General features: G+C 35.2%; 1 protein-coding gene across 2 annotated transcripts in view; it reads right to left on the bottom strand.

Moving 5' to 3' along the window:
• LOC106876948 (glucagon-like peptide 1 receptor) overlaps nt 1–15,000 on the bottom strand; it is a 478,818-nt gene that overhangs the window by 260,373 nt on the left and 203,445 nt on the right. For both annotated transcript variants that reach the window (XM_089350850.1, XM_089350851.1), the window contains exon 3: nt 5,334–5,430. In XM_089350850.1, coding sequence (XP_089206976.1) covers nt 5,334–5,430 — 97 coding nt within the window. The remainder of the gene's footprint in view (nt 1–5,333; nt 5,431–15,000) is intronic.

Genomic DNA, 15,000 nt, shown 5'->3' with positions numbered 1-15,000 from the left:
CTTAACCCGAACATAACAGATGAGCACTGTCTGTAGCTGGTCTTCTCTTGGAAAAGCCCTGCTTCTCACATGGACAACTGTATGTTGGCTGCTCAAGGGTGGGCAGCAAAAAAAAAAAACCTATTTGCATATGCTCCACAAGGGAAAACAAGGAACATTGTTTACAACGAGGTGTTATAATCACAACAGCAAGAAAATATGTGCATGATCACCTTCTTTTACGAAACTTCATTGACTTTCATATATTTATATTGATATACATATATATACGTGTGTTTGGGTGCGTGTGTGTGTGTATATATATATATATCTATACATATAAAGATGAGAATGTCTGTCTGTCTGTCTGTGTGTCTGTGTGAATCTCTAAAACTCGAGAGCTACACAACTCTCTTTTACAAACCCAGTGAAAATACATATATTTCATATGTCAAAGAAATTCAAGCAATACATATAACACCGAAGTTAAAAACATTCCCAACAATTCCACAATCCCCAACCTCCAGAGCTATTGAAGAAACTATTACCATCAACTGACCAAGATTCCTAACATTTGCAAAACAAAATTGGACAATACGACGCTGTACTACAGATGACATCATTTGGAACCACAAGAGATTTAACTGAGGCAGCATTCATCCAAACTTTCAAGATCCAACCTCAGATTTATCATCGCATTGTCTCTCTACTACCTCTGTCAAATGAATCACCAAAATTGGCCTTTCATTATTTATAATCTGTACCTGTTTGTTTGGTTACGAAATAAGATACACAAAAACGTGTTTCTGAATTACGTGTATTTACTTTATATACATATGAGTTGAAAACTTTCTTCTAGCATTCCACTTAATATCTATTTTCCATGCTGGCATGGATTGGAGAGTTATTAATGTAGAAATATGGTATCGTAGCTACTAACAGTTGAGGGTTGCGTAGTCTAGACGGCGTTTTTAGATTTCATTATTCTCTTTAACCCGGGCAACGCCGGGTGTTTCTGCTAGTACATATATAAATGTATGCATATATGCAAATATTTATACATCTACGAATACATATATTTCCATGTATATATGTATATATGTATGTATGTATAGTAAGTGACCTGATGTGGGATCACTTGCTGAAACATAAGCAATTGCAGCGCTGAAAGTGTTTATAAGCCATTTAAAAGCGCACAAAAACCGTTAGGTTCTCTTCAACATTTAAATTTTATTTGACGAAATATTTTCATCGTTTTGCGACCGTGACCTGTTCATTGATAAAATTCCGTGCTGCACGGAATTTATGTATTTTTAAATGGCTTATAAACACCTTCCACGCTGCAGTTATATATATATATATATATAACAGAAGGAAAATGCACACAGTTTACATAGTTTTAATCAATTTTAAATGAAGGAGAACTGTGGTTGTCGACCGGTTTCGCTTTCGCTAATAATGATATTGAAGTTATTGTGATTTTGTATTTTCTTCAGACGTTTTCTGTCCTTGTTCTTGTATGAAAGTTTGTGAATGAATATAGAAGTAGAAAACTTTAAGGTGAGATAATTGGTGATAATTATTATTCCGTCTTCAAGACCTCAGAACAACACTAACTGAGTGACACTATCCACTCTCATTTATAGATAATGGAATTAAACGTGTCAACAAAATGGGCATTACAACACTAAGGGAAACAAAACGAAATACCACCTTCATCTCAAAATACTACCGTATATATCGACTCACATCCCTAGAAACAATGAAACATAAAACACTATTGTACAAAATCTATTTATGTTCACTAGGTATCCAAAAGTGAATTCGAGAGAATCGAAATTCTCTTCCGCCCTTTTCTTACTATATATATATATATATATATATATATATATATATATATATATATATATATATATATATATATATATATATATATATATAAATAGATAGATAGATAGATAGATAGATAGATAGATAGATAGATAGATAGATAGATAGATAAACATATAGATATATATGTGTGTGTATTTATATATATATATATATTATATTTATCTTATGATATTTACTTTACTTTATATGATACTCATTTATTGTGCTTTTAATTATTAATTTTTCTATATGTGATAGTGGATTTTCATCGATGAGTTCTTGAAAATTGGTTATTTTCCCTAAAACTATATATATTTTATATATACTTTATCTATAAGGCTCAATTTAATTTTAATTTTTTATAAATTGATTTTAATTGAGTTTTTTACCTGTAATTTTGGATTTTGTCCCTAATAATATTATTATATATATATATATATATATATATATATATATATTGATAGATAGATAGATAGATAGATAGATAGATAGATAGATAGATAGATAGATAGATAGATAATGTGTGTGTATTTTATATATATATTGTATAAAGACAATAAGCATATAGAAAGGACAAAGTACGAAGTACAAATCCTCATGCCGATAGTACTAGTTTAATGCTTCAACCAAGAAAGAGATATTCCCAATATTCCCATTATTCCTTCATGAGCAGAAAACAGAAGAGCATAGCGGGAGTGTCGAAGAGAAATAGTTAGTATACAAAAAAAGAAGACGGACACAATAGGTGTGAATATTCTTCTATGGGGCGGGTTTAAGAAGAGAAGCAGCGGAATTGTAGATGTATGTATCAAAGTGTATTTGTGCCTAAAAGTGGGCATAATTTAAGGGTGTATTGACTGTGGTGTGTTTGCGAGTGTGTGTGTGTGTGTATGTGTGTGGTAGTGTGATGTTTGTATGTGAGACTCTGAGGTTTCATTCGCACAATCGATTAAATTGTGAACACTGATGCAGTTGTGCACGCTAATAAAGATAATCTCATACATTTTTGACTGAAACTATTAATAAAAATTTCACAAGCATTTAACATTTGAAATTTTAGCCAATCGGATTACTCTGTTGTCGATAAATCGGACGACTCTTTCGGCATTTCCATATGCAGATGTTTCAATCAGTGCAAACCTTAAGGTTAGGATTTAGAGTTTAGGTTTACTGTTTAAGGTTAGGGTTAGGATCAAATGTAAGGATTAGGGTTAGGGGTTAAGGGTTAGAGGTAAAATATAAGATTTAGAGTTAGGGTTATGGTGCAGATGCGAAAATTGTGATTTCTAACACCAAATGTTTGAGTGCATAACGAATTTCATTTCTCACATGCTTTCTTTCTTTCATTTAGAAACATTTTGCTTAAATCTTTTTTATTTCATAGTGAAATGCTATATAATATTGAATTCTGTTATTTGATGCAATATTGAAAGGTGAGAAGGAAGACCGAAAGATACTGAATTGAATAGCTTGTGTGGAAGCATAGTGGTGTTTGTTAGTAGGAGTGAGGTTGCTGGTGTGTATATAATTGTTTTCTGGTAGTGTTAACGCGTAAATGTGAGGAAGTGTGACCGAAGCGAATGTTGTGATAGAAAGGTACTGATGATGAATATGAGATGACAATAGTAAGTTAGAAGGAGTATGCAAGTGTATAACAAAACGCACATGGGATTGAGAAAATATTCCTTGGCGTGCAGCTGGAAAACAAATAGGGTAATTTTGAATAAAAACTAGTAAATGAAAGAAAAAAATCTTGAAATCTGTGGTGAGATGGAAAAAAAAACGATAAAGATATTACCAAAGGAAGTGCAAAATAAGCAAATGGTCCATAAAAATTAATAATTGTCTAGGCGCGGGAGTGGCTGTGTGGTAAGTAGCTTGCTTACCAACCACATGGTTCTGGGTTCAGTCCCACTGCGTGGCACCTTGGGCAAGTGTCTTCTACTATAGCCTCGGGCCGACCAAAGCCTTGTGAGTGGATTTGGTAGACGGAAACTGAAAGAAGCCCGTCGTATATATGTATATATATATATATATATATATATATATATATATATATATGTATATATGTGTGTGTCTGTGTTTGTCCCCCCAACATCGCTTGACAACCGATGCTGGTGTGTTTACGTCCCCGTAACTTAATGGTTTGGCAAAAGAGATCGATAGAATAAGTATTAGGCTTCCAAAGAATAAGTCCTGGGGTCGATTTGCTCGACTAAAGGCGGTGCTCCAGCATGGCCACAGTCAAATGACTGAAACAAGTAAAGAGTAAGATGGTGAAGAATGTCTAGGAAATACTAAAATGCTGAGAATTTAGTCCCAGTCAGTAAATATGATTTCTCTTATTAAGATATTTCTAATGCAAAACCCTTTTGGGCGACAAAATGCACTAACATTTATTCAGGAAAACTCCTTTGATACAAGAACCTTTCAATACTTTGATTCTTTTATATCACCCTGGGATAATGTAAAGTAATACTTCTATAATGAAACTGTCATAAGAAAATGTTTGCAATATTTAGAGATTTTTGTTCTATTACTTCCTTATATATGAATATCAAATAAATGTATTTCGCACAATTTCAGCTCTGTCTTATTATTTTTCGCATAACTGTATGTGTGCGTGTATGTGTGTGTGTTTGTATGTGCGTGAGTTTGTGTGTGTGTGTGTGTGTGTGTGTGTGTGTGTGTGTGTGTGTGTGTGTGTGTGTGTGTGTGTGTGTGTGTGTGTGTGTGTAAAATATATATCGGAATTTGTATAATCATTCATGCATATGTATATGTGCAAGTATATATATATGAGCACATGTACTCACACACATGCATATATATATATGTATATATAATGTATGTATATATATGTATATATAATGTATGTATATATATATATATATATGTGTGTGTGTGTGTGTGTACCATGTCCTCCGTTTTTGTCTTTGTTCTTGTACATAGTCGCTAGCTTTCTTACAACAAAGTCTAATGCTCTTAGCTTAGACTTTTTGGTGGGGCAACCAGATCGAACAGTAAGGACGTCTGGTATACTTGACTGAGCAAAGAAGGCCATGAATGATCCGTCTTTTTTTTCCTGTCCTATTTGTTGTTTCTCCTGTCCGCCTTTGTAGCGTCTATCTGTCTGAATGTTTTATTGTCCTCTATTACACATTTGTTCCATTTTATACATACATATAAGGACGTCGCCTAATCGACAATATAGTAAATGCAATCAATTTTCAGAAACCATTGTAAATGAGTTGTATCAACTAAAGTAGGACTTAGAGGATTGTACGAGAAACTTGGTATGTAACCGTAAACGGAAGAACGGATGACTACTAACAGAAAAAAAACATAAACCACATATGGACATTTTAGTAATACTAAAAATACATTCGGAAAGACATATTTTAAATGATAAAAGATTTTTTAATTTCTGAATATGCAAGGCAATGTAATCCAAAACATGTCAAATCTAAATATTTACTGACTTGAATTATTGCTTGGGGCCTGATCCATTCGTTTGTAACATTCCCGTTTAGCTTTTTCCAGTAAAAACCTCTGGTGAGATGTAGTCATTTCGTCACCCTGGAATGATGAAAAAAACATAATGTTCGAAATCATGTGGTTATATGAGAAATAATTAATTCGAATTTTATATATAATATAACACAATATGATATAATATATGAAGTATTCATATGAAATCAATGTACTTATTAGAAGCTGACGTGCTGATCTTACAAATGATTGGCGAAGTAAAGCAGCGCGACAATACATAAGCAAGAATATATATTAAAGCATATATTCATCTACTCATCCAAAAACACGTGAAAACGTTCGTTTTCATACTTTCTTTAGTTGTTACGAATATTGCGTTATCAATTGTGAAACACAATTTCTTTGAAAAGTTGATACAAAATAAAAGAAGCTGTGATGATATGATTTATTTATTTTAATTTAATATTTTAAAAATTGGTTAGAAGCTGGTATTTACAAAGCAATACAGACTGGAAAATTGAAATTGCATAAACGACATTAATCTTCTATCATGAAGGACAGTGGATTGCCAAATGCCCAGAAAATGCTTTGCATTTGTTATGAGTTTCAATCTCAAAGTTTGATTTTACCTCTCATGCTTCCGCTTTCGATAAAATGTTGTTGTTGGCACTCCCTCGCTTACGACGTCGAGGGTTCCAGTTGTTCCGATCAACGGAACAGCCTACTCGTGAAATTAATGTGCAAGTGGCTGAGCACTCCACAGACACGTGTACCCTTAGCGTAGTTCTCGAGGAGATTCAGCGTGACACAGTGTGACAAGGCTGGCCCTTTGAATTACAGGCATAACAGAAAGAGGAAGTAAGAGTAAGAGAAAGTTGTGGTGAAAGAGTACAGCAGGGTTCGCCACCATCCCCTGCCGGAGCCTCGTGGAGCTTTAAGTGTTTTCGCTCAATAAACATTCACACCACCCGGTCTGGGAATCGAAACCGCGATCCTATGACCACGAGTCCGCTGCCCTAACCACTGGGCCATTGCGCCTCCACAAGTGTTGGGAGAAAAGACTTTTGACCAAAGCGATAACGATTCTGCCAGCTTATTGCCCTTCGATAAAATAAATGTCAAGTAATGCCACTGATTTCCTGTCCTCCTAGCTCAGTAGTTGGAGCGTCGGGCTCACAACCATGAGGTGGGGAATCCGATTCCCTAACCGGGCTATTTGTTGTGTTCTGGAAACTTTATTTCCCGTTGCTCTATTTTACTCAACTGCAGAAATGCGTTGCGACGTCACTGGTGCCAAGCTGTGTCGGCCTTTGCTTTTCCCTTGGTTGACAACGATGGCGTAGGAGAGGCGAAACTCGAATGCATGAGCGACGGCTGGTCTTCCACAAGAAACCTTGCTCGAAATTGTGCCTCGGACGGGAACTTTCTAAGTACAATCTCATGGTGATTCAAGACCGATGGAAGTCATCTACCCGTCCGCCTAAAATATGAGGAGTGTTTCTTTCGTTAGAAATCATTATTCTTTAAATGAGGAAACTGGTGACTGCTTGATAGATAATACAGATAGAACATCGAAGGTAGATGTAATTAAAATGTTCATTACCCAGTAGCAAGGAGTTTGATTTAATTACATTGCACTGAGCTTTGCGTTTCAGCTTTCCACTATTGCTTAGGTTTGACCGAAGCTTTAGGGTGGGACTGTTTCATACCAGATACAGAGGTGTTGCGCATGGCACGTTGCAGCTCAATTGAACAACATGTTATCTTGGCTCAAATGAGATGGACATGTTAGAATGAAAGCCAAGCGTTTGCCAAACCGTCTTTTTATGGTGAGCTCAACTCTGTTAAGCGATCACAACATAAGCCATGGAAAAGGTATAAAGACTGTGAAGGAAAACCTGAAGACTGAGAAAATGATGCTCTAGATCAGAACAAGTGGAGAGGTGCTGTTAGGACTGGTTGTAATGCGTAATGCTTAGAAGGAAAAGAATATTCAGCACTCTGAACTTAAAAGGGCCAGTCGCAAAGGAACAATTGGAACAGTAACCAACAGTGAATTTGGGTATGCATTATATGTGACCGTGTTCTGTCGTCAAAAGCAGAATACATGAACCTTATGAAATCACATGAAAATAGTAATGCCCAGATAGGTAATGATCTTGGATTCTAAACACCTCTTACGACTTGTGTCATATGTTAAAAAACTTATAAGACATATGCTAGTTCACAAAGACATTCCTTCAGAATCAGATTCCAAAGGGCAAAGATATACAAAAAACTTGAATAATATTTCTCACTTGTGTTTTAAACCCTGTCAGTCGGCAGCTGGTCCTAAAAGTCATCTAAGGGCTCATCAACGGAGGGATTGTGCTGTGTGTGTTGATGGGACGGTTATCATCTCTCAAGATGAAGCAGTCATGTATGTATGTATGTATGTATGTATGTATGCATGTGGGTACACGCTATTTACATGACACAAAGGAACAAAAACGTATCTTGGTTTACCACTAGCCGTTAGTGGAACGATTTTTGTTTGCGTTATACATATATGTGTGTGTGTTTGTGTGTGTGCGTGTGTATTGCTAATTTACATAAAACAACGGATAAAGACAGGTGAAGGAACAACAAGTACGTGTATTAGTTTGAGGTTTTGACGTTTCGAGCCTACGCTCTTCAACAGAAAGGATTGAGACGGAAAAAGAAGGAGAGAGGACGAAAAAAACGGAGAGAGAAAAAGTATATCTAGGGATAAACGGTTCAACAATATCTGTATATATATATATATTACGGAGATGCACTTGCATAGCAAGTGACCTGATCTGAGATCGTGTGCTGGAACGAAAACAATTGCAGCGTGGAAGGTGTTTATAAGCCATTTAAAATAACACACAAAATCCGTTAGATTCACTTCAACATTTAAATTTAATTTGTCAAAATATTTTCGTCGCTTTGAGACCGCGACCTGTTCACTGACAAAATTCTGATGCAGCACAGAATTTTGTCAGTGAACAGGTCGCGGTCTCAAAGCGACGAAAATATTTTGACAAATTGAATTTAAATGTTGAAGTGAATCTAACGGATTTTGTTTGTTATTTTAAATGGCTTATAAACACCTTCCACGCTGCAATTGTTTATATATATATATATATATATGTGTGTGTGTGGGGGGGGGGGGTGTATATATATATGTATACACACACACACGCACATACACACACACACGCACACACACACACACACACACACACACACACACACACATATATATATATATATATAGTTCTAAATTCACCGTCTTTATATGACGTATTAACTCTGGATGTAAATTTGTCTTTCATGATGATAAGACATAGATAGGCATTTTAATCTAATACTGAATATTATATATGCATGTAAGTATGTATGTCTGACTATACCTATGTATGCACGTACGTATATATGAATGTGCGTACGTACATGCGTATGTATGCATGTATGTATGTATGTATGTATGTATGTATGCACAAGTGTGGTGACAGATGACTGGAAATGATCGATACAAGTCAAATGAATTGACTTTTAAACCAGCAGATTACTTCCTGATTTTTCTTTATATATTCTGTTATCGAAACCTATCTTAAATCAGAGAGCAAAGCAGAATTTTTTGTTTAGAATTAAATAGTATCATTAAGACATACTACTTCTTTCTATCTATTTACACACATACGCACACACAGCCAGAAGTTATAAACCGTTAATTAGTCTGAATTCTTAATTATACAATTAATGTCTTTGCAGAAACGATTACACATTTATTCACATGAATGTAATTATGGAATCCCGTAATGCTGGTAATGCTGGTAAACATTTTGCTTGGCATGCTAAGGATCCTGCCAACTCACTGCCTTAAAGAACTTAAATGTTGATTTCAAATTTTGGCACAAGGCCATTAATTCCGGGACAGTGGGTAAGTCGATTACACCAATCCCAGTGTTCAACTGTTACTTATTTTGTCGACTTCGAAGTGATGAAAGGCAAATCGACCTCGGTGGAACTTAAACATAGAAAGTTAAGTCGGAAGAAATGCTGCTAAACATTTTGTCCGGAGCCCAAATGACTCTGCCAGCTCGCCACCTTAAAGAATCTTAAAATTACGATAATAATTAAGGTGGTGACCTGGCAGAATCGTTAGCACACCGGTTAAAATGCTTACCGGTATTTCGTTTGTGTTTCCGTTCTAAGCTCAAATTCCACCGATATTGACTTTGCCTTTCATCCTTTCAGGGCCGATAAAATAAGTGCCACTGTAATTCATATCGTAATATTGCTTTCAAACTTGGCACAATGCCAGCATGTTCGGAAGAAAAAAAAGAGCGTAAGTAGATTACATCGACACCACCAGTCAACCAAGTGGTACTTATTTTATCGGCCCCGAAAGGATGAAAGACAAAGTCAATATCGGTGGAATTTGAGCTTAGAACGTAAACACAAACGAAATACCGGTAAACATTGGGGAAAAGAAATCTTTCGGTGTGTCTCTCTTGTTTCAATCATTTGACTGCAGCCGTGGTGGGAAAATGCCTAGAAAGGTTCAATATTAACAAATCAACCCCAGGACTGATGTTTTTTTTTTTTTGAGTTTTTAAAGTCTGTTATACATGACGGCTTGTTTCAGTTTCCGTCCATCAGACCCATTCACAAGTCTATACTTGGCGTCAGGCTATGATAGAAGAGACTTGCGTAATCCCACAGTGTGAATGAACCCAACACCACATGGCTGAAAAGCAAGCTTATTAATCACACAACCATATTAATGGTATCAAAGATTTTGTCTTCAACAACGGTATAATTTGAATTAAAAGCAATGAATGATGAAATAAAATAGGTTGTAACTCATATTCATCTAACATTCTACTCCTACTGCCAATACATCTTTCTTCATATCATTTTAGCGGTAACAGTTATTTTAGTGTGGCTTAGCTATAGGACCATTTCTCTGGTTTTAATTGTCAGTAACATAGTGTCACAGTTATTTTATCGAATGCAGAAAAGTAAATGTAAGAAAAAACGCTCTGGGTACATTTCATTTCATTTATAAACTAAACAGAAATAATTTAATACTATAAAATATTTCACCCAACTCTGCATAGCAATTGTGCCATCCATTTATATATATGCCCTCGTACGTGCTCGTATATGTATGAGTTCAGAATGAACGACGCGAATATCATCACAAAACAGAGTGAACCTAAAATGCAATTATCGATACCCTCTGAGAGATTAATAAAGTAGAGGTATGACATTCCGAGTTTAGGCTCTTCTTCAGAAAGATGCATAGGTGGAAAATGTGAAGCAAAGAGAAAAAAAACCAGTTCGAATGCCCAGAAGTTATAGGGAAGGAATGAGGTTTCATTAATACCAGACAAACAGGTGAGGGAGATCTACGTAAATAAGGTGCGTCTGAATCCGTATGCATGTGTGCATGCCTAACTGGCATTAAAATTTATGCGTGTGTATGTTTAGAGTAGATAACTGTAATGTGTACAGATTATGCGTGTAATGTGTACAGATTATGCGTGTAATGTGTACAGATTATGCGTGTAAATTTAAGTGCGTGCGGCTGTATCTGTTTGTGAGCCAATAAGGCGTATATATGTGCACTTCATTTTGTGCTACTGCTTACAATGTGAACCCGTGATATACAGACTAGTATGTTTGTGGATATAGTAACAAAGCATGAGCGCGTGTTTGTGTGTGAGTGTATTTGTGTGTATTTTAGTGTTAGTGTGCGCATAGGAATCCAGCATTTGAGGACGTGTATGCATTGATGTAGATTTGTAAAACGTGTGTAGATGTGTGAATACATACTCATGTGTGTGCGTGTGTAGGGAGTGGTGCTATGTCGAATAAGTATGCGCATGCGTATGTCATTATGATGAATGTATGAGTATATATTGCAGTGATGCTGTGAGTATGTATGTATTTTATATTCTGTTATTATGGTAGTTGCTTTGTTATTATGGCCCTTAGTTAAAGTGTATATGTATGGATGCGTGTATGTATATTTGTGCTGAAAGTATATGTGTGAGTGATTGATTTAGAACTGTGATGGTATGATTGGTGCGTTTGTTGGTGCGGAAGTGATATGGAAGATGTATGTGTTTCTCTGTGAACATGATTATACCATGTATATGAATGTGGAAATAAAAAGCTGTGTTTAAATGATTTTACACTAGTTAGCATGCATACTTGGTTGAATAGGAAAAAAATGTGTGTAATGAGGATTCGTGAGGTGAGGACGATGCTTATGGGGAGCGAAGGCTTGAATTGTGAAAATGAGCCCTTATTCACGTTGAAGACGAGAATTGGGACACTTTGTATAAGACTACACTGAATATAAATAGTTGCCTCGTTGAGTTAATCGCACAGCGAAAGTGGCATGCAGGCACAGCGAAAGCAGTGGACAGGGCGAAAGTGTGGTCCACTTAACAAGCCCGTTTGAGTGCCGCTTTGACAAAGGGAAGACATGAATGCAGCGTTAGACTATGTATTATCTCAAAATCGCGGTCTCAACTACGGAAAAGGCAGAGACGAAAGAACTGAGAATAGGATGTATATTAAGTAAAGGTAGAGTCTGCGGTGGTGAAGTTGGTGCAGGATTTGTTATATATGTGTGTGTGTGCATGTGTATATATGCATGCGCATATACATATGTATATATTTGTATACATATGAATGCTTATGCTTGTATATGAGCGTATGTATGCACGTATACACATATACATGTGCATCTTCAGTTTTGATGTATTTTATTACTTCATAATGCGCAGTTGATAAAAAGATGGTTAGATTCACAAAACAGACTTAAATGGAAAGACAAAGTTTTATTGGGCACCCCCACACACATACGCACACACACATATATTAATATAAACACAGATATATGTATATACATATACACATACTCGTACTCATATACGTGTGTATGTCTGTGTGCGCCTCTGCGAGTGCGTATGCGTGCATATCCCATTATGTTATATATATATATATATATATATATATATATATATATATATATATATATATATATATATATATATATATATATATATATATATTACACGCGCCTTCGCACGCAGATAAACACCCAGACGGACTTATATATGTGTCTTTTCAGTGAAGAATCTAGATAGATTAAATTATATTATATTTACACAGCTCATATAAAGAAGATGGTGAGATTAACAAATTGAAATGGAACGATGGAGCTGCAAACTCGGTTGTTTTTAAGTCAAATAGAATGCTATGTATTGTTGAAAACTCGAGTCAAATGCACTTAATTTTTTTTTTCTGTTAAAAGCTGAGAGCATTTGATCTGAAATTCAAATAATGCATAAACTGTCCGCTTAGTCTTTTTCTCTGAGATCATGCCATGCTGTGTTTATGTGCCTCAGGGGCACCAATATTTGCATGCACGTCGTCCTAATATCGTTTGCTTGCTGCGTATATCGTGACAAAAGCAATATTTGAATTTTAGATCACTGGCTCCAAGCGTTTAACGGGAAAATAATTAAGTACCTTTCAATCCTAACTTACAATCCACGTTTTAGCCTGAAAACAATACATTTCCATCCTTTCATTTTACTTGATTTGATTAATCTGAACATCTTTCTTTCCTGAAGTACAGAAATATAAACTAATGAAATATTTTTACATTCTCTACTGAGTACACTTACAATGTTGAAAGAGTACACCTGCAAATCTAGAAATTATTAAATGTATATATACATTGGTTTTACTTATTTACACATTCGTAATATTTTGAAAGATAATACATACATACATACATACATGTAGAGGCGCAATAGAACAGTGATTAGGGCAGCAGGGTCGTGGTCATAGGATCGCGGTTTCGATTCCCAGACCGGGCGTTATGAGTGTTTATTGACCGAAAACACCTAAAGCTCCACGAGGCTCCGGCAGGGGATGGTGGCGAACCCTGCTGTACTCTTTCACCACAACTCTCTCACTCTTACTTCCTATTTCTGTTGTGCCTGTAATTCAAAAGGTCAGCCTTGTCACACTGTGTCACGCTGAGTATCCCCGAGAACTACGTTAAGGGTACACGTGTCTGTGGAGTGCTCAGCCACTTGCACGTTAATTTCACGAGCAGGCTGTTCCGTTGATCGGATAAACTGGAACCCTCGACGTCGTAAGCGACGGAGTGCCAGCAACAACAAACATACATACATAATATATACATACATATATGCATAATGCATACATACATACATACATACATACACACACATATACATACATACATACATATATATATATATATATATATATATATATATATATATATATATATATATATATATTATATAATTTTATCGGATGAATGTATGTTCGTCCTTTAATTGGAATTTTTCCTTATATTTCTAATGTATTTTCTTCATACTTTACTTTCGAATTTTTTTTAAAAAGTCGTATAGGTATGAAAGCTTGTATTGAAATAAGCAAACAAATTCATTCGTATTTATGAAATGAAGGAGATTGGATATTAAAATGGGTTCTTGTTTTTATTTTCAGATTCCTTTACAATTGTTTCTTACAAATGGACCAAGATACTCATAGATAGAACATCGTAATGGTCAAATTTGTATTCTTCAGTAAGTAAGATTTAAAGGAAAATAAAAAAAACGTTTAAAATATACATGGATTTTTTTCTTAGCTATCATTTTGGGGGATTTATATATTCAAGCTTGACTGGAAGAATGAATATATATATTCTTAAACAACTCACGTATTCTAAAACGCACACATCTGAGTCTGTCGTAGGTCAACCAACACGTTGAAATTTAACTCTGTTTTGGAAAATTCTTCTGTGATGAAATACTCAATTAATCACTTTAAATATGAAAATTTAAATTAAAAGAATCTAATTTAATTTAATTTAATTTCTGTAATTGAACTAATTGGATATGGAAACGGCTATAGGACTGAAATTTCATTATATGGATTTAAATATCTTTAAATAAACTCTCTGCATATCAGTTTCTCCATTTTCTTCTTTTTCTCATTCATAAATATTTTAAATAATAATAATTATTATTATTATTATATGGCATAGTGGTTAAGAGCGCGGGCTACTAACCCCAAGATTCTGAGTTCGATGCCAAGCAGTGACCTGAACTATAATAATAATGATAATAATAACAACAACAACAACATCGAAGAATACCTTAGGAATTAGAACCCAGGTTCGAAATTTCCCCAAGACACCTGAAGAATGCTGGAGGGTATATCAGCCGAAACATTGTGTTAACAACAAACAAGATGAGGACAATTATCCGTCGAATGTAACTAATGTAAATAATGTAAATACTATCACCAGTATCACTAACACTATAACCAATCATGACTGAGCTTTCTTTGTTTCATTTAGATACAGTGTATCTAGAACCACATTATGCAGTATGTTATTCGACTTTAAGATCGTAGTTTGTGATATAACGGAGGTTCAGTTGTCTTCTTTTCACAGGTTTTGTGACTATGGACAGGTTTTCCCATTCACATTTGTATACACAATATAATGTATACTATAATATACTGTTTATATACTAGTGTACAGAGCATTATATTGAACCCCATCATCTATTGCATTAACTCTCC

The sequence above is a fragment of the Octopus bimaculoides genome, chromosome 4 (genome assembly GCF_046866305.1).
Source record: "Octopus bimaculoides isolate indiv1 chromosome 4, ASM4686630v1, whole genome shotgun sequence".
NCBI lineage: Eukaryota > Metazoa > Mollusca > Cephalopoda > Octopoda > Octopodidae > Octopus > Octopus bimaculoides.
This window is presented reverse-complemented; position numbering and strand designations above follow the sequence as displayed.